General features: G+C 44.2%; 1 protein-coding gene across 1 annotated transcript in view; it reads right to left on the bottom strand.

Annotated features, from left to right (window-relative positions):
* The window catches only part of ABCA4 (ATP binding cassette subfamily A member 4), a 128,599-nt gene that overhangs the window by 53,022 nt on the left and 54,180 nt on the right, over window positions 1–21,397 (bottom strand). The window contains exons 13-18 of the mRNA XM_054037008.1: window positions 12,422–12,627; window positions 10,576–10,752; window positions 8,111–8,333; window positions 6,097–6,318; window positions 3,171–3,375; window positions 520–618 (exon numbers count right to left, since the gene is read on the bottom strand). Of these exons, the coding sequence (XP_053892983.1) occupies window positions 520–618; window positions 3,171–3,375; window positions 6,097–6,318; window positions 8,111–8,333; window positions 10,576–10,752; window positions 12,422–12,627 (1,132 nt within the window). The remainder of the gene's footprint in view (window positions 1–519; window positions 619–3,170; window positions 3,376–6,096; window positions 6,319–8,110; window positions 8,334–10,575; window positions 10,753–12,421; window positions 12,628–21,397) is intronic.

Below are 21,397 nucleotides of genomic sequence, written 5' to 3'. Positions count from 1 at the left end.
ATATATATACATACATGTGTGCACATACACACAAATAGGCACAATTCTGATCTCACTCTAGTGAGAATCAGGAGTAGCTCCACTGAAGTTAATAATTACACTGGTGACAAAGTAAGTGGGAGAGACTCAGGTCCAGAAAGGTGTAACCCCAGTGTAAACACGGTGTAATTAAAATCAGTATCATATCCTTTGTGACTCAAGTCTCAAATATTCTGGATTGGGTAATAACAGCTCATCAAATATACTCATATGCATGAATTAGAGAGATGGGGCTCTGATGTTCCCAGCTAACCTACGCATGCTTTAAAAGCCCTCGGATGGAACACTGACTCATCCTCTAATAACTCTCTAATAATAGTGGGCCACTCAGAGTTCAAAGCCACCTGCTAAGATTCCCACTGTATGTCTGTCTCTAATCTTTTCAGTGGCTCACATAATGAATGTACAATGTATTCACCTCTAAACGGATCAGTGGGTTTTGAAGTTATTTCCAAGCACAAGAGTTTTCAAATAACTCACCATCAGCAGTTGCTGTTTTCTCAGCTTTTGGGTGGCCAGACTCAAGCCAGTAAGACTCCTGCAGAGGGAAATACCAAGGCCGTGGTATCCCATACTCCCCTAAAACACAAACAAGGACAGTTCATACAGAGAGTCCACATTTTCTATGGGCTGCAACTCAGGTATGCAAATCTCAATTTAAATATCAATACTTGGAGTTTCATTAGCAATCATGTTCCAGCATATTAGCAGATCTAACAAAGCACAGCCACCTACCATGCTTCCAGCAGAATAACCCCAGTTTCCAAATATTTTGGGAGAGGGAGGGGAAATAAACACATTACGTGTGATCAGGGCTAACTTTAGTTTTCTAAAGCAAAATGTAGTTTAATTAAGGAATTAGGCTACCCCCTGCCTGGGGCTAGTTTGAACCCTTAATACTAGGCAGTAGCTGCCAAAGAAATTTCCCAGTTCCAGCAGGTAGGCTCCTGACCCCAAGTAATGATTTCTTTTTGAAGTCCCCTTCCAAATTCTAGAGACTGAATAGCTCATCATGTTTACAAAGATCATACTGGGTCTGAATGCACAACAGGCATCAAAACTAAATTAAGAGGCAGCTCAGGCCAAAATTTCAACATGCAGCTTTCCAGGAAAAACAACTAAAAAAATCCGAAGAAGTGGGCTGTAGTCCACGAAAGCTTATGCTCTAATAAATTTGTTAGTCTCTAAGGTGCCACAAGTACTCCTGTTCTTTTTGCGGATACAGACTAACACGGCTGCTACTCTGAAACTAAAAAAATGTGGTGTGATGGTGATTTACACTGACTAAGAATCTGATTCACTATGTTTAAAGCCTTATTCTTTGTGAGCCTATCTGCCTACTGTTTTTTGCCACTTATTCAAAATCAACAATGAGATTTGCAATAACACTGCTGTGTGGTCTATTTCTGTGTGATAGTTACTGGAATAGTTACTAGAAACCCTGCTTATTTCCACTTCATTTCTCCGGATTGGATTTCTAACAAGGACTGGATGACCCCCAAGCTGTTTGGGTAATTTCCAAAGACACTTTTTGCAAACAAGCAGTTTATTCCATCATTGCTTCAAACCTGATACAAGAACTTTGCAATGATTTTATGTATATGATTTCCATTTAAAATACTACCCTCTAGGTTCTTAGAATTGACATTCTGTGCTCACATTAACTCACTCAACTCTCTGTCTGCTCACAGAAGCAACCTTGGCTTGTTATAGGATGAGTTAAACCTCCTTGAAGGTGATGGATGTACAGTCACCTTTCATTCAGGATAAGTGTAAAAAACAATTGAGCTCCTTTATGGAACCAGATAGTTGAAGCAATAGGAGCCACCACCCAAACCACCCGTACTTGGAAAGGCTTGAGAAAAAGCCGAACAATGCAGCCCAAGGGGTTTCCCTGGGGACAGATATAGAAAATGCAGGGGCTGGAGCACTGATTGGTGGAGCTGTATGTGTCTGAATGTGAGAGAAAAGCCGTGAGAAACAAACAGACACCACAGAAATAGAGAAGGAGCAGAAAGCCAAGGAGACAGCCAGAACAAACAGTCGGAGTGTGGCCCTGAAAAAAGCCTAGAGAGAGCTTTTGGGGTAAACTACTGGTTAAAAAGAGGCTTGGAACCATGAACAAAGAAGCTTTCTCCTGTTTGACTCCCATGGTGTGCAGGAATCTAGGACTGTACGTTCTTTGTAATTAAACGGGATCACGTGATCAATTTCTCCTCCTAACAGAATAACCCTCCACACTCTGAAGTTTGGCTAACCATTGCCACCTGCTTCAGCAGCAGGCAGGGGAGCTACAGTATGTGTGCTGGAGCAGCAAATCCATTCAAAGGCGACCCTGTTGCTTCTACAGCTTTCAATGTAGTATTTCAATCATGTTTAACGTGAGGCTAAACAACTTTTTTTAAGCTACAAGGACATGCTCTTGCCCATTAAATTCTCACTTCTTAATTTGTACCATGTTGCTAACATCACAGCCAGGATTCTCTATAAAAACCTTAAGAAACCCCTTAGGGAATGTTTTGACCATCTAGTCAGTGAGAAGAACCATTTGTCTCCACAGGAGTTATAACCACACCAGAAGAAAAAGCTGACAAAGGGGCCACAGCACAGTAGTGAGTCAGGCCCTTGGAGTTTGTATTTTGTGCTTCAAAGTGCATTATCAGGGCTTAAACATTTTCACTAGAGCATGTCAAATTTTTTCTAATGAAAAACAATTTTGATGAAAAATGGCCTTTTCTGAGCATGAAAATTTTGCGAAAAGATTGTTTTATTAAATGTTCCCTTTTTTGACCAAAAACACCTCAAAAATCTGTTTTCCTTTCTCCCCACCCTTTTCACTTGCAAAATGGAAAAAAGGGGGGGAAAAGAAAAAGTGAGAAAAAGGTAATGCCAAAAAAAAAAAAAAAAGGTTCCAGACTGGATTCGATTTGTGGTTCATCAGGTCCAATATCCTGTGTCTGACAGAGACCAGCACCAGATACGTCAGAGGAAGATACAAGAAGATAGGCAGATGTGGGGTAATCTTCCCCCCGATTAAAGTCCTATTCTACTCCCTAATAGTTAGAGATTAATTTAGGACAGTGTAATTTACAACCACTACCACATATGAGTGGGAGATTGACATACTGTACCTGGAAAAACATTTTCAAGGTACCATGTGAGAATTCCATATAGCAAAGCATCAAAAAGCATCATCTCAATGGAGAAGAAAAAACTGTATTCATCTGCCTCCAGAGGACTGGTCCTGATATTGTCCCATTGTAGCCCAACCCCTTGCTCTTCATAGCGTGACAAGTATTCTGTACCGAATCCAAAAGCCACTGGAGAAAGCAAGCTCTGGAATAAAGGTGAAATAACAGGGATTCAGGCAAGGGGAAAGCCCACATCAATAAAAAAATATTTTTTGAGTTGAAGTATGAAACTTGGTTGTGCACAGGAATGATCAAGAGGAACAGAAGGAGAGGGTTTTCTTTTAAACACAATCTAAGGTACAGTAGGACTGGAAAGTCAAGTATTCGGTAAAGAACACTGGGACATCTTTAATTTCAGGACTGGTGGCAGCTCTACGAAGGATTTAGAGACAATTGTCCAAATTTAGCCCTGACGTAAACAGGTTCAGCTTCCATTGACTTCAGTGGAGCAGCATCTGCTCACATGAGAGTGTAACTCATTTATTATCTCTCCATATGGAGATGATCTTGGCAGTTTGAGCTCATTCAAAAAGTGTCTTGTCAGCCTCAGGAGAATTAAATATATGTATGAAATAAAATGTAGGATGGTGGCTCAGGTCTCCTCTTCTTTACCAGGTGTACTGTACTCTCACATTGACAAGAGAGACAGATGAGGGCACAAGAAATACCAAGACAAAGGAATTATACAGCGTGCATGGAGTGGCAGTGTCTGTGCAGCAGAAGGGAAAGTTCACAGGAGACCCAGCCTAAGCAAAAGCAAAACCACAACCCTCACCCTTTTGGGGTTTCCAATTGATTTACACAGTCCTTGTTCAACCAAACCAGCATAGTCTCTGACCATCATTTCCCATGGTGCACTGCAACAGCTCAGCGAGAAGGGACGCTGTGCTGCATCACAGAAGATGTAGCCTGGCTCAGCCCATACAGAATGGGGGCATGAGCCACTGTGGTTGGATCTCCGAATCAAAATTTTCAGTTTTCAGGTGAAATTTTCCCAGTTTTTGAATTTTTTACAAAAAGTTTAAATTTTCCATGGGAAAATCACGCACACACCCACCCGATCCAGCTCTATTTCAGTCTGTGAAGCTCTAAACAAGCAACATAAACCCAAACAAAACACACAGGGCAACTCTTGTTTCGCCAGTGCTCCCCATCCTGGTTTTTGTCAGCAAGGGCTTGATTTCCTTCTTTTACACCAGTGTAACTCCATCAACTTCAGCACCCTAAATTCCTGTTAATGCTCCGGAGTTAAGGGCATTGAGCTCCTCACAAGATCAGTTCCTTGATCCAGTTTTATTGCCTTCATCTACAGAACCTGAAAATGCTCTATCCCAGGAGTAGGCAAACTATTTGGCCCGAGGGCCACATCTAGGTATGGAAATTGTATGGCGAGCCATGAATGCTCATGAAATTGGGGGTTGGAGTGTGGGGTGGGGGGTGAGGGCTCCAGCTGGGGGTACAGACTCTGGGATGGGTCTGGGGATGAGAGGTTGGGGGTGCAGGAGGGTGTTCTGTGCTGGGACCAAGGGGTTCGGAGGGAGGGAGGGGGATCAGGGCTGGGGCAGGGGGTTGGGCCACGGGAGAGGGTCAGGGGTGCAGGCTCCAGGCAGCGCTTACCTCAAGCAGCTCCCGGAAGTAGCGGCATGTCCCCCATCTGGCTCCTATGCGGAGGCGCATCCAGGCGGCTCAGTGCACTGCCCGGTCCACAGGCACCACTCCTGCAGCTCCCACTGGCCATGGTTCCTGGCCAATGGGAGCTTTGAGGGCGGTGCTTGGGGCGGGGGCAGCATGCGGAGCCCCCTGGCTGCCCCTATGCATAGGAGCTGGAGGGGGGACATGCTGCTGCTTCTGGGAGCCATGCGGAGCCATGGCACACGTGGAGTGGGGCAAGCCCCCAGCTGGAGCACCGGAGCGGGGCAAATCACAGACCCCACTCCCTGGTGGGAGCTCGAGGACCAGATTAAAACGTCTGAAGGGCCAGATGCGGCCCTCGGGCCGTAGTTTGCCCACCCCTGCTCTATCCCGTGCAGTTAGAGAGCCTGATCAACAGCAGAGTTAGAGGACCAGTCAAACCACTGTGCCAACAATTGTAATACAGATGGGACCACAACTGTATTCTGCAAATCAAAGGAGTTGCATTTGAGGTTCTGGATTTGGCCCATATCTTGTTTAATTGAGCCCCAAATTCTATTTATATAAACACATGCACTTTTTAAAGGTTGGCAAATGCTCACAGGAATACAAATGTTTTCATGAAAACAGCTTTCAGTGAATTTAAAAGTCAGTTAAAAATCATGTTACACTAGCTCTGTCGCACTTGTGTTAAAATACAGTTGGCACATTTAAATCTGAAATCATTTTAAAATGATAATTTGCATCTTCACCATTTCCTCTGTTTATTTACATTTTGCAGCTATTTGTTTCAAGCTGGTTGCACTTGCTGGCTCTCCTGCAGCAGCGCACTGCAGCGAGGTACAGGTTGCAAACACTGCAGGGGCATGTCTACATCAAAAAGACTAGTTTCGTTGAACTTTTAAAAAAAAAAAAAGCCATATAAACCTTTCTAGTGACTAGGGTTTGTCAGAGGCTTATTCCTCTATGATAGCTAACTGCTCAGCCTAAATTACTTGATAGTGTCCCTCTGAGTCAGGAGTAACTCCACTGAAGTCAGTTGAGTTTCCCCAGTGCAAAACCAGCGAGAGGAAGGAGGACGGTGGCTCAGGTCTCTTCCTCTTTACCAGGTACTGTACTGTCAGTTACTCGCACACTGACTAGAGAAGCAGAGACAGGGGCACAAAAAGTCAAGACAAAGGAATTCTACAGCCAGGTCATAGATTTTCATAGAGGGAGGCAAAAGGCGCCTTACTGCCATAATCTTCAGGTTAATAGTCATGCGGTCCTGCCAAGCAAAGCAGACGACGTGGGGCAGGTAGAGGGTGAAGTAGATGACTCCACTGCAGGCAGCTGCCAAGTTAGCTTTGGAGAAGAAGGTGCTGAGCAAGAAACACTGCATGATGGTGGCTGTGGTGAACGTCAGCAGAAACAGAAGGAGGATGAGGGGATTGCTGTAGTGAAGCACCTTGCCACACTGTAACCAAAGGAAACCAAATGAATTTAGGTACAATGCTGTCTCACAAGCTAGCAGCAGAGCTCAGAACTACCATTGGTACCAGAGCTATAATGGTTAATCAATATATCCGACCCGCTCTCCCTAATCTATTTAATCTGTCTCTCCAGACATTTTTACCACAGCATCTGAGGGCTTTATGATTAAAAAAAAAAGTCACAGCCAAAGTAAGGCAGTGGTCTAATTTCATCCCTACTCACTAGCTCTGAGGCACCTGGTATTGTCACTAGTCTCACTGGTTGCCCAGCCCAGAGTTCTATTTGATGACTCTCTGTTGTCTTTGTAAAAGACGAAAATCTGATGTTCTCCCTCTGCATTCCTCAAAGGAAAGTTCCCTGAAGACATTCCAACCCTACAATTCCAAGTGAGACATGTCTGCATGGAAACCAATTCTGTTAAAATAAAATTGTCTGAACTGTCAGAACAATTTCCCATTGTTCTCCCTGGGAGCCCCACACCGGAGAGAGGTTGTGGGGAAAGTTGGCAGACACACATTTAAAAAGAAAAGCTAGTAGGCAGATTATAAAGTTACTATATTCTGCACCTGAATTACATTCCCATTCCCAGAGCCTGTGAGGGCTGAAGAGGATGACTAAGATCTCCCAGAATCCTTTGTGTAGAAAGTAACCCACTGGATGAACTTGTGTTGACCTTTCTTCTTTAATGCTTTTGAATCTTTAATGTCCCCTCTCACTGAAGAGTGTGGTTTCAGCTGACTGTCAGCTTACTCCTAGAGGGAGAAGGGCTGTTTTTTTCCTTAAGAGCTGGTCTCCACACAATTTTTGTACCAGTAGAACTAGGCCAGTTAGAGGTGTGATTTTTTTAACCGATAGACTTATACTGATGCAGCCCCTACTGTGCAGTTGTACTGGGATAGCTAGTCCCCCATGATAGCAGAACAATTATTTTGGTATAAGCACATTTATAGTGGTATAGCAGCCTCCACACTAGGAAGGTTGTACTACTTTAACTATACCAGTACAGTTAAAGTAGTACACCCTGTGTGTGTCGACAAGCCCTAAGATTGCAAATACACTGGGAGAGCTTATAAGGACAGGATTGATTAGAGAGGGCAGTCTGAATTCTGACTCTGTATTTGTAACAATTCACTGGGGAAAATGTCAGGCAACTCTTCCCTGACAGAACAGCATTGTCTAGAAAAGGGTTGGATGGCTTTGGAAACTGGGTCCAGTTCTAACATAAACCACTTTGAAAAAGCAGCAATTTTGAGACTAAGGAGAGTTCTTGCCAGGGAGTGAGGGATAGATTAGGCTTGAGTCAGTCCCTGGTGCCTCTCTCCCCCATTTGTGATAGTGTCCTAGTTTCAAAGCAGGCAAGCACGGCCTATGATAAATGACTCAGACAGTGAATGAAAAGATTAGAATTCCTCAGATTGAGATCTTCTACGTTTGAAGCAGTGATACTTATTGAAAGACTTGCCCTGTCTACTGGAAATGCAACAAATGGAACATGACCTGTCAGTGTAATCAGGCCTGACGCATCCTCGTGCAGACAGTCTTACAATAAGTCTCATTAGTGAATTTATCTCTCTCTGTCTCTGCCAAGTGCTGATGCAGCCTGGAGGACTGCTTACAAGAATGAGCATTCTACGTGCTAAAATCAGAGTAGGCCACCAGTGGTTCTGGTCTCCTTATGTATAGCTATTGTTTCTTGATGGACAGCTAATATCAACAGTGCAAACGTGAACTGCAGGTTTGGGGCTTTTTAAAGTCACTCCCAAGCTAATCCTTACCGTAATTAGTGCTGTTAGGAGAGACACGCTCACAGACATCATGATGAAGCTGTCTAGGAACCAGGTGTACCAGATAACCCCATTAGTAACTCCCTGGTTCTTCATGGCTTCTTTCAGTCTCATTTCCTTCTCCAGCACAATGCTCTTCACTATCATGGAGACCGAATAGATCCAAGCCAGCACCATGAAGATAGGGAAGGAGCGGTTCAGGGTGATCATGAAGCTACCCATGCAGGGAGAGAGGAATGAGTGAAATGCAGGTAAAGCAGACAAAGGTTGGGATGAAAAGGAAGGAAGAAAGGGAAAAGGAAAAAGAGGGATAAAGAATTCTTTGCACTTATTATGGCTGAGCATTTCAAAGGAGCCTAAGGTTAGGCTTCTCTGAAAATCCCAGTCTAAGAGTGTAGTAACAGCTCTCAAAGAACTTTACAAATAATGAATTAAACTTTGCAGCCCCCACCCGCAAGGGCTAGGTGTTATCTACATTTTACACATGGGAAAACCGAGGCACACAGCGGTTATGACACTTGCCCAAGGCCACTGAGTCTGTGGCAAGGTACAGATCTCACGCCACACCTCACTTTCTGAACACTGTGCCATGCTGTAATTATTATAACTTGCAAAGAACGTTTTGAGACAGATGCTAATTGTAAGAAATGAGTCTTCCGTGTGTTATATCTTTGAAATGTTTCCCCAAGTTTAATTAGCAAATAAATCAATAAATATTAACTATTAAAAGCAGCCAGATGCTATGTTGAAATGATGTATGCAAAACATCATTCTTGGAATGTCTTGAGCCTGTCACAGGATGGTCAGTGTTAGCAGTTAGCTAACAAAATCTGCACTACTATGTCAGACAGCTGGAGGGCTCCCTCTCTCCGTTAACATTGGGTCAATTTTAGGTCACAACCTGGAATCTTTTATGCACGGCTGCCATAGTTTTGTCCCTCAATCCTACAACAAGTAAAAGGTAGCCATGGAGAATACATTTAGGGTGACCATAAGCTACGATAAAACACGTTTCCTGCTGGCATCTCTTCACATGTGTTATGAGGTGAGAGTAGCATTATCTAAGATATCTGACTCATTTTGCACCAGTTTCGTGATGGTGACATTTGAATGAAACTGACCAAAAAGCCAGAGGGAACCCCCTCGCCCCCTTTCCCCCTCATTTCTTTCTGTATGGGGGAGAAGCCTGGGACTCTAAAACTCAAAGGAAGAGACATTCTTCAGGAGCAGGACAGTGCCAGTCAGCAAAACAGGCAGGAAAACATCACTTTCCTGCCAAAAACTTCCAGAAAGCAACTTGGCCTGCTGAACCAAAATAAAATGCTTTGTTGAGGCAGGCTGGGAAGGGCCTCTTGCTTTTGCCTCTTGTGGGACCTCTGGTCCCCAGATTAGCAAGCATGGTCCCTGTGTCAACCCAAAAGCAGCATACCTCTTCCAAAAGGGCCTAGCCATTTTATTTAACTAGGTTCTTTGAAGGGGCTACGACTAAACGCGGTCTCTCTGTGGGGTTTTCTGTAATTGTTGCAGGCCTCAGGCTATGTCTACACTTAAACCGCTACAGGAGCGCAGCTGCACTGCAGTAGCGCTTCAATGTAGACACTCCGTACAGTAACAGAAGGGGTTCTTCCACCACTGTAGGTAATCCACCTCCCCGAGAGGGGGTAGCTAGGCCAATGGAAGAATTCTTCTGTCAACCAAGCGCTGTCCACACAAGGGGTTAGGTCAACCTAACTACGTCTCTCGGCGTGGGGATGTGTCATACCCCCGAGAGACGTAGCAATGCCAATGTAGCTTGTCAGTGTAGACCAGCCCTCAGCAACCTTTGCCTGGTTTGGGTTTCTACAGCTGCAATAATCTCTCTTGGTGAACTCCCCCATGATAACACAAATGATATACCTCCCTGAAATCAGCTGCAGTGTTCGTGAGGGAGAGAACAGCACTATTCATGACATGGGATTCCTGGAAGTCGGACTGTGCATGATTCAGAGCCACAGTGTTCTAGGGAAATGCTCTCTGTGTGAGCCCATTTTAATCATCAAAAAAGTTCATTTAATTTTAATTGAAATCTTCTTTTCCCCTCCAGATCTCACAGGCTCAGCTATGAACTGTGCACATTTTTATGTGCCTCGAGTTTCCAGGCATTCTCCTGCTGCTATTAAAGTCAATGGGGTTTTCCTGCTGATTTCAGTGGGAGCAGGATCAGACTCTTCAGTCTCCTTTCTTAAAGTTCCAAAGTACTGGACTTTTTCTGCTTCTCCAATTTCCTTATCTGTGTTAACCAGGGAAGCACATCCCTGGCTCCTTGGGGTATTTCACTAATGCCATAGTCCTGGGATTTCTTTCTGGCTTTTAAACAAGATCAAAGGCAAAAGCAGTCAAGCCTCCTGAAAATCCACTGTCTCATCCAGCCACCCGATTAGTTATCAGAAATAGGATCACTAGCTGCTCTTACTCACATATCATCTACAAAGCAGGGATACGGCATTTGCTGCAGGTAGATTCCTGATGGCACTTCAGCGTTGGTCTGGGTCTTTATAATCCCATGCTCAATCATGTCTTGCAGATACGCAAACCCTCCCCAGATGTAACGTAAATCATCCACTGGGTCAGCTCTTGGACCAGGATCCCAATACCTGGGAAGTAAAAATACATGGAAATCACTCAGGCAGGCAGGCAGGCACTTTAAGAAGGAGAACACTTAGCGGAGAACTTCCTGGGGGCTCCACCTAGTGCTGTTCCTTCCAAGTTATGGCTGTCAGGCTCCGCTGCTTGAGAAGGGGTCAGACGTTCATGATTCAGAAAAATTAGTTATTATTTTGTTTTTTAAGTTTTCTATGCCGTTCTGTAATACAGTAATTTTGGCCAAAAATGCATAGAGGGGGTTCAAAATAAAACAGCAAATATATATTTCAATGTGCCAAATTTGTTCAAAATGTTTCTGGTATTTATGGATTTGTTTGATTTAAAAAGTATTATGGCTTCAACTAAATGGACTCACACTCAGCTCCCAGTAGCCTCTGTAAAACCTCAGCTTTTTATTTTAAAAGTTCTTTTCTGGATGTTGAAGGCTTTGAATGGATTTGCTCCATTACGTGTGTCTGACCTTTCAGCTTCTATCTTAAAGATCCAAGTCAGATGACTATTTCATTTGTCCAGAATTTAAGCTTGTGACCAGGCCTGGTCAAAAATTTTCCATCTATGCTGTTTTTTTAATGGAAAATTGGATTTCCAAATAAATTAAATCTTTCACAAAATATATCTGCTTTCTGCAGAAACATTTACTTTTTTTGTCAAAATATTTCAGCTGAAGTCTTTTGGTTTTCAACTAAAATCTTTCAATTTCTGAGTTTTCAGTGGAAACTCACAATTTTGTGTGGAAATATCCAATGAAAGCAAACTTTTTTTTTGTTTGTCAAAAATTTCTGCAAGGGTGGAAAAAACCCTCAGACCACTTCTCCTTGTGACACGGGAGCCACAGTTTTCAGTACCTGTTACACACCTCTAATGTGAATAGCCCTTTCTTTAACCATTATAGTATTTTCAACCACAAGTGCTCAAAAATCATGCGTCAGGCCCCCAAAACTCCTGAGATTGGCTTGCCAAGTGGCATTGGAGCATTTAGATATCATGTTTTCAAGTTCTTCTCTGCAGTCATGATGTCTAGAAACTTGCTTTTATTTAAACTGAAAGCTCAGACTCTCAGGTAAATATGTGATTCCAGCATTGGCAGCTTTAGGAAAACTGCAAATATTATGTGACTTGACATAAAATCATATGCGCTGGTAACACTGCTTAGAAACTCCCAGCTCATATATAAGTAGTCTCAGAAAACATGTGCGCTAACACTTTAAGAAGCAAATCCAAGGTGGCGGAGGACTCATGTACAGCAGCAGCAGTGTATTCTGCTGCATAGGGGGAGAAGATTGGATGTGCATGTCAAGTTTGGCAACATGCAGGGGGCAGAAGGGGAGGAGATAAGTAGAACTCCCTGTCCACTCCCTACATGAGGAGGTCACCTAAAGACCTTGTGCAGGCTACTCCAGCCATCAGAGTCCTCCCTTCTACCCTCTCCTGCCTGCCCAGCCCCTGACGCAGTTGCTCAGTGCCAAGCACTAGGGTCTGGATATGACTTCTGCTCTGCGTTATGCATGTGAAACACCACTGAATTCAATCAGCTCTCACATTTGTATTTGAATGCAGACTCTGACCCACCCTCTGGCTCCCAGAATGTTGGAGAGGATTCCCATATTTTGCATTACTGGTTCAATGGCAGGCGCAGCTGGGGAAAGCAGAAATCATCACCTGTCTTTGATTTTATTTGTTTTCTCCACTGCATCTATATCCATCCGGATCTTGTAGTTCACATGCGGTGGCAGCTTGCTGGCCCTGGAGTGTATGTCAGGGAAGACTACTCCAGCCCAGAATTTGTTTTCCTCCAGCAAATTAAGAGCTTGATGAGTCAATTGGGTTTCATCAGCATGACCTTCAAATTTATCCAGGGTCAAGCACTGCAGATAATCACAATGGTGACAACTTTACATTTACAGTAGCAGGGGTTATACACTGAAAATACACATCACTGGTTCGCAATGGGGCAAGAAAGTAGGTTAGTTAACTTTGGTAGTAGATGTCATTTTTCAGCTTTAATACTTGTATTGAAATTGTGCCTAAAACTGATTTTTCCTCCCGTTGAAGACTCCTCACTTGGTCCAATTCTTATGACAAATTCAATACACACAACCTTGTTAAAGACAACTGAAAAAATGCAGCAACCACCTTACAACCTTATAGCTAACACAATAAACCGAGGAGGGAGGGATTGACTGAAGTAATCATGAAACACATTTTTGGAGACAGCTCATAAAAGCAAGTGTCTTGACATCAAGATAAAGAGAAGAGAACACTAAAGCTGCAAGCAACCCCCATCTCTATAAACAAACACAAACAGAGAGAACATTCTGAACCTATTGCCTGGAAAACGAGGATTGCACCCACCAGGAGGGCAAACAAAACTACCAGCTAAAAACAAGGGTGGAGGAGTATTCACCACCTTAGCCCTTTGCAGGATTACAGTATCTAGTGAAAACCAAAGCCCATATCTGATGGTAAGATCACAGCAAAACAAGGTTAAATAATTAAAGTTAAATAATTGCTTTAAAATGGAGCAAACACTAGAAAAAATATTTGGGGGGAAATCACAGCAAACCATCAGATAAACACTGATGAGGAGCTGGTATCAGTTTAGAGGGATAGAGGAAGTAGAATTGTTATTCTCTTTAGTGTTTTAGGCGTCTTAGTAGCCACACACTGAGTTTCTGAAAAGTTGTATTTCTGCCCTGGTAGTTCTCCTGCAAAAAGCCAATGGCTAATATATCTGGCATGGGCTGTTGAGTTAAGCTGCTTTTGTCGACAGTAGCAGCAAGGTTTGCCCATCTTTGATTTTCATGGAGCATATTTGCAAGTACTGTGAGTACTTGAGTTAATTTTTCAAATAGGAGTTTAAAAGAATTGTGCCCACAATTTTTTTTTTCTCATGAAAAACCCTGTATTTGTACAAATTGTGAGGAGACGTCAAACAAAAACCAAACGTGCTGGTTTGCATGTGCAAGTGCAGATATTTTATGCACGCTAAAAACGAGGGGGCAGATTGTGGCAGTAATTTACTGCCCTCAGCTGGGGTAGTGTGAAGCAGCCATGTCCCAGGGCAAGCATCAGGATGCACCTGAGGATACAGTGATTCCTAGAGCTCCCTGGTGATCGGGGAGAGCTTGGCTGCTGATCTGCCCCTTTGGAGCGTGCACGTATGCGCCATTCCGCAGACCTGGATGATGTGGGGGAATGGGACCATGGCTCCATCTCCTCCTTTTTGGCGTAACTTACCCCCAAGGTGGTATTAGCAGGGGCTCTGTAGTGCAGGGACTGCAGTTCTTCTGGCCCCCACATGGGGGGAGGGGTCACAGAGTGGGAGGATTCCTTACATGGCCTTCCCTGCCTTCTTTATATATCTGCGCAATCTGGCCTTTGGGCACAATTTTGGGACTGGGTTGAGGCCCCTTTGAAAATATAGCCCTTGAAGTGAAGAGACAGCCGAATAAAATGCATGTGACAGCCAGTAGGCCCCGCTCATATGTCTGTCCTAACCTGCTGGTAGCAATAGCCTAGCGACAGCAGGACTTGTCTTGAAGCATTACCTCATTGCATGGAACAATGACAAACTGTGACCCTCTGGACAAACGTGAAAAAGCCCTCCTGGATCCCGCCCTATTCTGGCATGAGGGGTGCCTACAACAGTCATTGATAATCAGAGTGTGTCACTTCAATGGGAAGCTAATAATTGTTGGGGGGAGGGGGAAGGACACATCCGAGCATTATTACTGTCTTTCCCACAGCTGCATTGAGAACACACTGCCTCCCGCACTAGGGTTGTAAATTGAGAGATCCCCATCCACTGCCTACTCCTATCTGAGACAGTGCCACAAACCTGCCAGTCTGGCCTGTATGGAGATCTGTGCTGTTTGAGATCCAGCCCTACAGCCTATTCAATGGAGAGATGGCAAACCCCATTCCCAGAACAGCTGAGAGAAAACTGCCACAAGAATCCATGATCTGCTATACCTGTGCGCCTTATCCCATTGGAGGGGTCAATCAGGACCCAGGTTCTCTGACGTGACCTATAGCGTAGGCCCCAACAGATGAAAGTCTCCAGATCCCACTAACCAACCCACAGAGTCTCCCAGTCTGAACACTTTCCACTCTTCAAAATAATGCCATTTTTTTAAAAAAAAAACCCCAAAAAAATTATTTGATCAAATAACCATAACTTTAGGCATTTGTGACACTACAGATATCAAGATATACGAGAGGCATCTCAGCTAAGCAGCCAAGGATATCTCACGGCTCTAAACAGTAGCAAGATATTTAGGAAAAGCTTAGATTAAATCAAGTGATAGAGTAAGACAATCAAAAAGCCGTTGTCACAGGTTCAGAGCAGCTTGTTAGCCACTATATACATGCTCAGGCATAGGGGGCGGGGGGTGAAGGGAAGAGAAGGAGATATTTATTTGCATGTTAGGAGACAGTGCTCCTCAGACAACTTTCTATCCGTCATGCTGATTGACTGAATATGTATTTCATCATTTTACCTAGTAGATGCAGGAGCAGTAGAGTCACAGTTGCCCAGACAGAGAATATTTGATAATACAATGAATATTAAAAATGCAGCTCCTATCTCTGGCAGTGCTTAGGGCACGGAACAAAACTATAAAAATGAACAAACATTCTGGTTTAACTGAACTCTGCATACTTTAAACATGTAAAACAACGAGGGGGGTGTCAAGAAAAGAAGGGATCAAGTTTAGGGGGGAGAGAAATGAGGGGTCAAGGGTGGTTATGAAACATACATTAGGAAAGAGTGTTAGTTTAAATACTGGTTAAAAGAACAAAGAGAGGGTATGAAATGGATGTCACAGGGGAATGAGTTCTACACCAGTGGGCTGTCATGTTTGCTTTCTACCCTCAAATATACGCTTTCTGCCCAGAGATCCCTTAAGGTTCGATGGTGTGCGTGTGCATAGAAACCCATCAGAACAAGGATGCAGATCCAGGATGAAGCTAGGACCTACACCACTCAGTCACTTTACAGGCAGCCAACATATGGTAAAGAATGCAGCATGGGTGTAACCTGATCCACAGGTGAAAGTAAGCCGGTACACCCCGGTACGGCATACCGGCAAGAGCTGGTTTGCCGTACTGGGGCAGCCTGGCTTCCCCAGGGGCCAATTTAAAGGGGCTGGAGCCCCAGGCCCTTTAAATTGCCACCAGAGCCCCATTGCTGGAGCCCTGGGGTAGGGCTGCGGGGCTCTGGGGGCTATTTAAAAAGTCCGGCGCTCCCGCTGCTTCTACCACCCCAACCCTTTAAATAGCCACGGATCCCCACCACCACTACTCCAGGGCTCCGGCAGCTATTTAAAGGGCCGGGGCGGTAGAAGCAGGGGAGCCCTGGGCCCTTTAAATAGCCCTCAGAGCCCCAGGCTGCTGCTGCTACCCTGGTGGGGGGGGCACTTACACAGGGGGGGCTGGCTCTGATTCCCTCAGCCATGCCCCTTCTGCCCTAGGCCCCGCCCCTTCCAGGGGCCAGATCTGGCCCCAGCGTACCGATAAGTCACTAGACTTACTTTCACCCCTGACCTGATCTCAGTTGCACAAAATGGTGCACAAACACACTGCTGCAGTCTGTAAGCTGTAAGTAATGGAGCAGCTCTGCCAACAGCCCTGCTGAAAGGAATTAGTCCTCACGCCTCAGTCATGAGGGCATCTGTGGCTGTTGTGAGGTCACCCTTACAGGATAAATAAGGATGGGACTGTACAAACCGCACAGCTGGCACTGTGGTTAGCACCAAGCCTCCATGGAGTGGGTGTGAGAGAAACTGATGCTAAATGTTTGGGTTGTTTCCTTTGGTGGAACTGCACTCAAGTCATGCAGAATGAATCTAAAATGTGGCTTGGGAGCAGGGTGCGCCCTACTGGATCCGCTGTGCCATTTTTACTAACAAATAACAACATACACATACCTGGCACCCCAGACAAGGGCCTCAGAGTGCTGTGCACCGCATTCTGTTGTGCATGGAAACTTGGACTCTGTGCAGACCTTGACTGGACAGGGGAAATTCGCTCAGAAATTCAAACTGCCTAACAGTTGGGCTGGAAGAATTGGAGCTACAATGTAGATGAATCTCCAGAGGTGGAACGGTTTATACAACCTGCTTTCAGGCAGGGCCGGCTTTGGCTTTCTGGCCGCCCCAAGCAAAAAAAAAAAAAAAAAACCTGCGGTGGCCAGAACAGCAAACCAAAAAATAAAAAAAACCTTCGGCGCAGCCGGAGCCAGGGTGCAGAGGGACTCCCTGCCCTGGCTACCGGGGGGGGGGGAGGGGAAGGGAAGGGAACAGGGGGAGAGAGAAAAGGGGGGCGGCCAGGGCTTCAGCGGGGCGCTGCCATGCGGAAGGCTCCGCGCCGCTCTGGTCGGCTGGGAGGGAAGGATGCGGGCTGCCCTGCCGGGCTTGCTGCAGGGCGCTCCCGTTCTCCACGCCGCTGCCCTCTAGGGCGGCCGGAACAACAAAGCGGAACAACAACAACAACAAAAAAGCGGCCGTGCTGCCCTAGGATTGATTCATAGATTCATAGATTATAGGACTGGAAGGGACCTCGAGAGGTCATCGAGTCCAGTCCCCTGCCCGCATGGCAGGACCAAATACTGTCTAGACCATCCCTGATAGACATTTATCTAACCTACTCTTAAATATCTCCAGAGACGGAGATTCCACAACCTCCCTAGGCAATTTGTTCCAGTGTTTAACCACCCTGACAGTTAGGAACTTTTTCCTAATGTCCAACCTAGACCTCCCTTGCTGCAGTTTAAACCCATTGTTTCTGGTTCTATCCTTAGAGGCTAAGGTGAACAAGTTCTCTCCCTCCTCCTTATGACACCCTATTAGATACCTGAAAACTGCTATCATGTCCCCTCTCAGTCTTCTCTTTTCCAAACTAAACAAACCCAGTTCTTTCAGCCTTCCTTCATAGGTCATGTTCTCAAGACCTTTAATCATTCTTGTTGCTCTTCTTTGGACCCTTTCCAATTTCTCCACATCTTTTTTAAAATGCGGCGCCCAGAACTGGACACAATACTCCAGCTGAGGCCTAACCAGAGCAGAGTAGAGCGGAAGAATGACTTCTCGTGTCTTGCTCACAACACACCTGTTAATGCATCCCAGAATCATGTTTGCTTTTTTTGCAACAGCATCACACTGTTGACTCATATTTAGCTTGTGGTCCACTATAACCCCTAGATCCCTTTCTGCCGTACTCCTTCCTAGACAGTCTTTTCCCATTCTGTATGTGTGAAATTGATTTTTCCTTCCTAAGTGGAGCACTTTGCATTTGTCTTTGTTAAACTTCATCCTGTTTACCTCAGCCCATTTCTCCAATTTGTCCAGATCATTTTGAATTATGACCCTGTCCTCCAAAGTAGTTGCAATCCCTCCCAGTTTGGTATCATCCGCAAACTTAATAAGCGTACTTTCTATGCCAATATCTAAGTCGTTGATGAAGATATTGAACAGAGCCGGTCCCAAAACAGACCCCTGCGGAACCCCACTCGTTACGCCTTTCCAGCAGGATTGGGAACCATTAATAACAACTCTCTGAGTACGGTTATCCAGCCAGTTATGCACCCACCTTATAGTAGCCCCATCTAATTTGTATTTGCCTAGTTTATCGATAAGAATATCATGCGAGACCGTATCAAATACCTTACTAAAGTCTAGGTATACCACATCCACCGCTTCACCCTTATCCACAAGGCTCGTTATCCTATCAAAGAAAGCTATCAGATTGGTTTGACATGATTTGTTCTTCACAAATCCATGCTGGCTGTTCCCTATCACCTTACCACCTTCCAAGTGTTTGCAGATGATTTCCTTAATTACTTGCTCCATTATCTTCCCTGGCACAGAAGTTAAACTAACTGGTCTGTAGTTACCTGGGTTGTTTTTATTTCCCTTTTTATAGATGGGCACTATATTTGCCCTTTTCCAGTCTTCTGGAATCTCTCCCGTCTCCCATGACTTTCCAAAGATAATAGCTAGAGGCTCAGATACCTCCTCTATTAGCTCCTTGAGTATTCTAGGATGCATTTCATCAGGCCCGGGTGACTTGCAGGCATCTAACTTTTCTAAGTGATTTTTAACTTGTTCTTTTTTTATTTTATCCGCTAAACCTACCCCCTTCCCATTAGCATTCACTATGTTAGGCATTCCTTCAGACTTCTCGGTGAAGACCGAAACAAAGAAGTCATTAAGCATCTCTGCCATTTCCAAGTTTCCTGTTACTGTTTCTCCCTCTTCACTAAGCAGTGGGCCTACCCTGTCTTTGGTCTTCCTCTTGCTTCTAATGTATTGATAAAAAGTCTTCTTGTTTCCTTTTATTCCCGTAGCTAGTTTGAGCTCATTTTGTGCCTTTGCCTTTCTAATCTTGCCCCTGCATTCCTGTGTTGTTTGCCTATATTCATCCTTTGTAATCTGTCCTAGTTTCCATTTTTTATATGACTCCTTTTTATTTTTTAGATCGTGCAAGATCTCGTGGTTAAGCCAAGGTGGTCTTTTGCCACATTTTCTATCTTTCCTAACCAGCGGAATAGCTTGCTTTTGGGCCCTTAATAGCGTCCCTTTGAAAAACTGCCAACTCTCCTCAGTTGTTTTTCCCCTCAGTCTTGATTCCCATGGGACCTTACCCATCAGCTCTCTGAGCTTCCCAAAATCTGCCTTCCTGAAATCCATTGTCTCTATTTTGCTGTTCTCCCTTCTACCCTTTCTTAGAATTGCAAACTCTATGATTTCATGATCACTTTCACCCAGGCTGCCTTCTACTTTTACATTCTCAACGAGTTCCTCCCTATTTGTTAAAATCAAGTCTAGAACAGCTTCCCCCTAGTAGCTTTTTCAACCTTCTGAAATAAAAAGTTGTCTCCAATGCAGTCCAAGAATTTGTTGGATAGTCTGTGCCCGGTTGTGTTATTTTCCCAACATATATCCGGATAGTTGAAGTCCCCCATCACCACCAAATCTTGGGCTTTGGATGATTTTGTTAGTTGCTTGAAAAAAGCCTCATCCACCTCTTCCACCTGGTTAGGTGGCCTGTAGTAGACTCCTAGCATGACATCTCCCTTGTTTTTTGCCCCTTTAAGCCTAACCCAGAGACTCTCAACACTTCCGTCTCCTATGTCCATCTCTACCTCAGTCCAAGTGTGTACATTTTTAATATATAAGGCAACACCTCCTCCCTTTTTCCCCTGTCTATCCTTCCTGAGCAAGCTGTACCCATCCACACCAACATTCCAATCAATTGGGCGGAATGCCGCCTCCTACAAGCTGCCGCCCCAAGCACCAGCTTGCTCGGCTGCTGCCTGGAGCCGGCCCTGCTCTCAGAAGATTTTAAACCAGTAATAAAAATGGTTTTGGCCACCAGACCTTTCTCTATACTAGCACTCTAGGTAGTATAAAACAGTTTCTAATTTTAATTTTGGGTGACTCTCCCCAGTGTCAACAAGGCCCATACACGTTTTTGACAGTTAAAGGACAGTTCATTCATAACACAAAGCAAAGAAACCGTGGACCCCATCTGGAAAACACTTAGCCATGTGAGTGTTTGCAGGATTAAGGCTCATATTGGTACTTTTTGCATAACAGTTTCTCAGATGTTTATTTGTTTTATGTTTAACATAGCAACTCACGTTAGTCAGCCATTTAATGAATTGGCTGTCATTGATTTCATTGATATCATCATCTACCTTCATTTTGCAGTGTAATGGGTTTGTGACTAACCCGCTGCCTCCACTGAACATCAGCTAGCTAGGCTCATCAATAAAGGCTTACTTTACACTTCATAATGCAGTGTCTTCTTCCTCAGTCTCTATTGTCATTGAGAGAGATATTATTATTACCACATGCACAAGGCACCAAATCATCATTATATATACTATAACTTTGGAGGAACCCTGTCCATTTTACGTTTACCAGCCACTTTTGCTATAATGAGAGAAAGAGATTGTGAACTCTGTAAATGACAGCGTTAGCAACCTGGAAAATTACAATCCCATGTTTGTATCTTGTGCCTCTTAACTCCAAAATCAGTGAGACTCTAGCACAGAGAGTAGCTATATTTAGTCTCTAAACTGACTGGGAAGAAATGTATTCAATTACCTCACTTCACAGAATGCCAAGAGGCTAACTTGTTTGATTTTATCTTTTTGATCATCTCTTGCAGGTCAATAACCAACAATTACTCTACATCAAAGTGCTCATAGAGACAACTTGTTATTTAACTGGCAGACATCTTTGAAATGTAAAGACTCCTTTGTTTAACCTCTCCATCTTGTGAATTATACTTTGCTTTTTTTAAAAAAACCTGAAGAATGCTTGTAACAGAATTAAGGTTCTTACGTTACCATAGCTGATAATATTCTGAAAGACACTTTTACATTTAGGGGTTATGTGTGATAGTATGTTTTTAATTGACAATAAAACAATAAAAGAGGCACTTAAACCACCAATGTTATTACTTTGTAGCTTTGCACTTGGATAGCATCTTTCATACAAGTATTGTCAAGTGCTTTAGAAACATTAATTCATATAATGTGCTCTTAAGCCACACAACTTCCCTGGTAGGTATTATTCCAGGTGGGGAAACTGATACACAGAAATGGCCTGCTTTTCAGGTGGGAATAGA

The sequence above is a fragment of the Malaclemys terrapin genome, chromosome 8, assembly GCF_027887155.1.
Source record: "Malaclemys terrapin pileata isolate rMalTer1 chromosome 8, rMalTer1.hap1, whole genome shotgun sequence".
In the NCBI taxonomy this organism is placed as follows: Eukaryota; Metazoa; Chordata; order Testudines; family Emydidae; genus Malaclemys; species Malaclemys terrapin.
The sequence above is the reverse complement of the archived record's forward strand: the minus strand, read 5'-3'. Positions and strand labels throughout refer to the sequence as shown.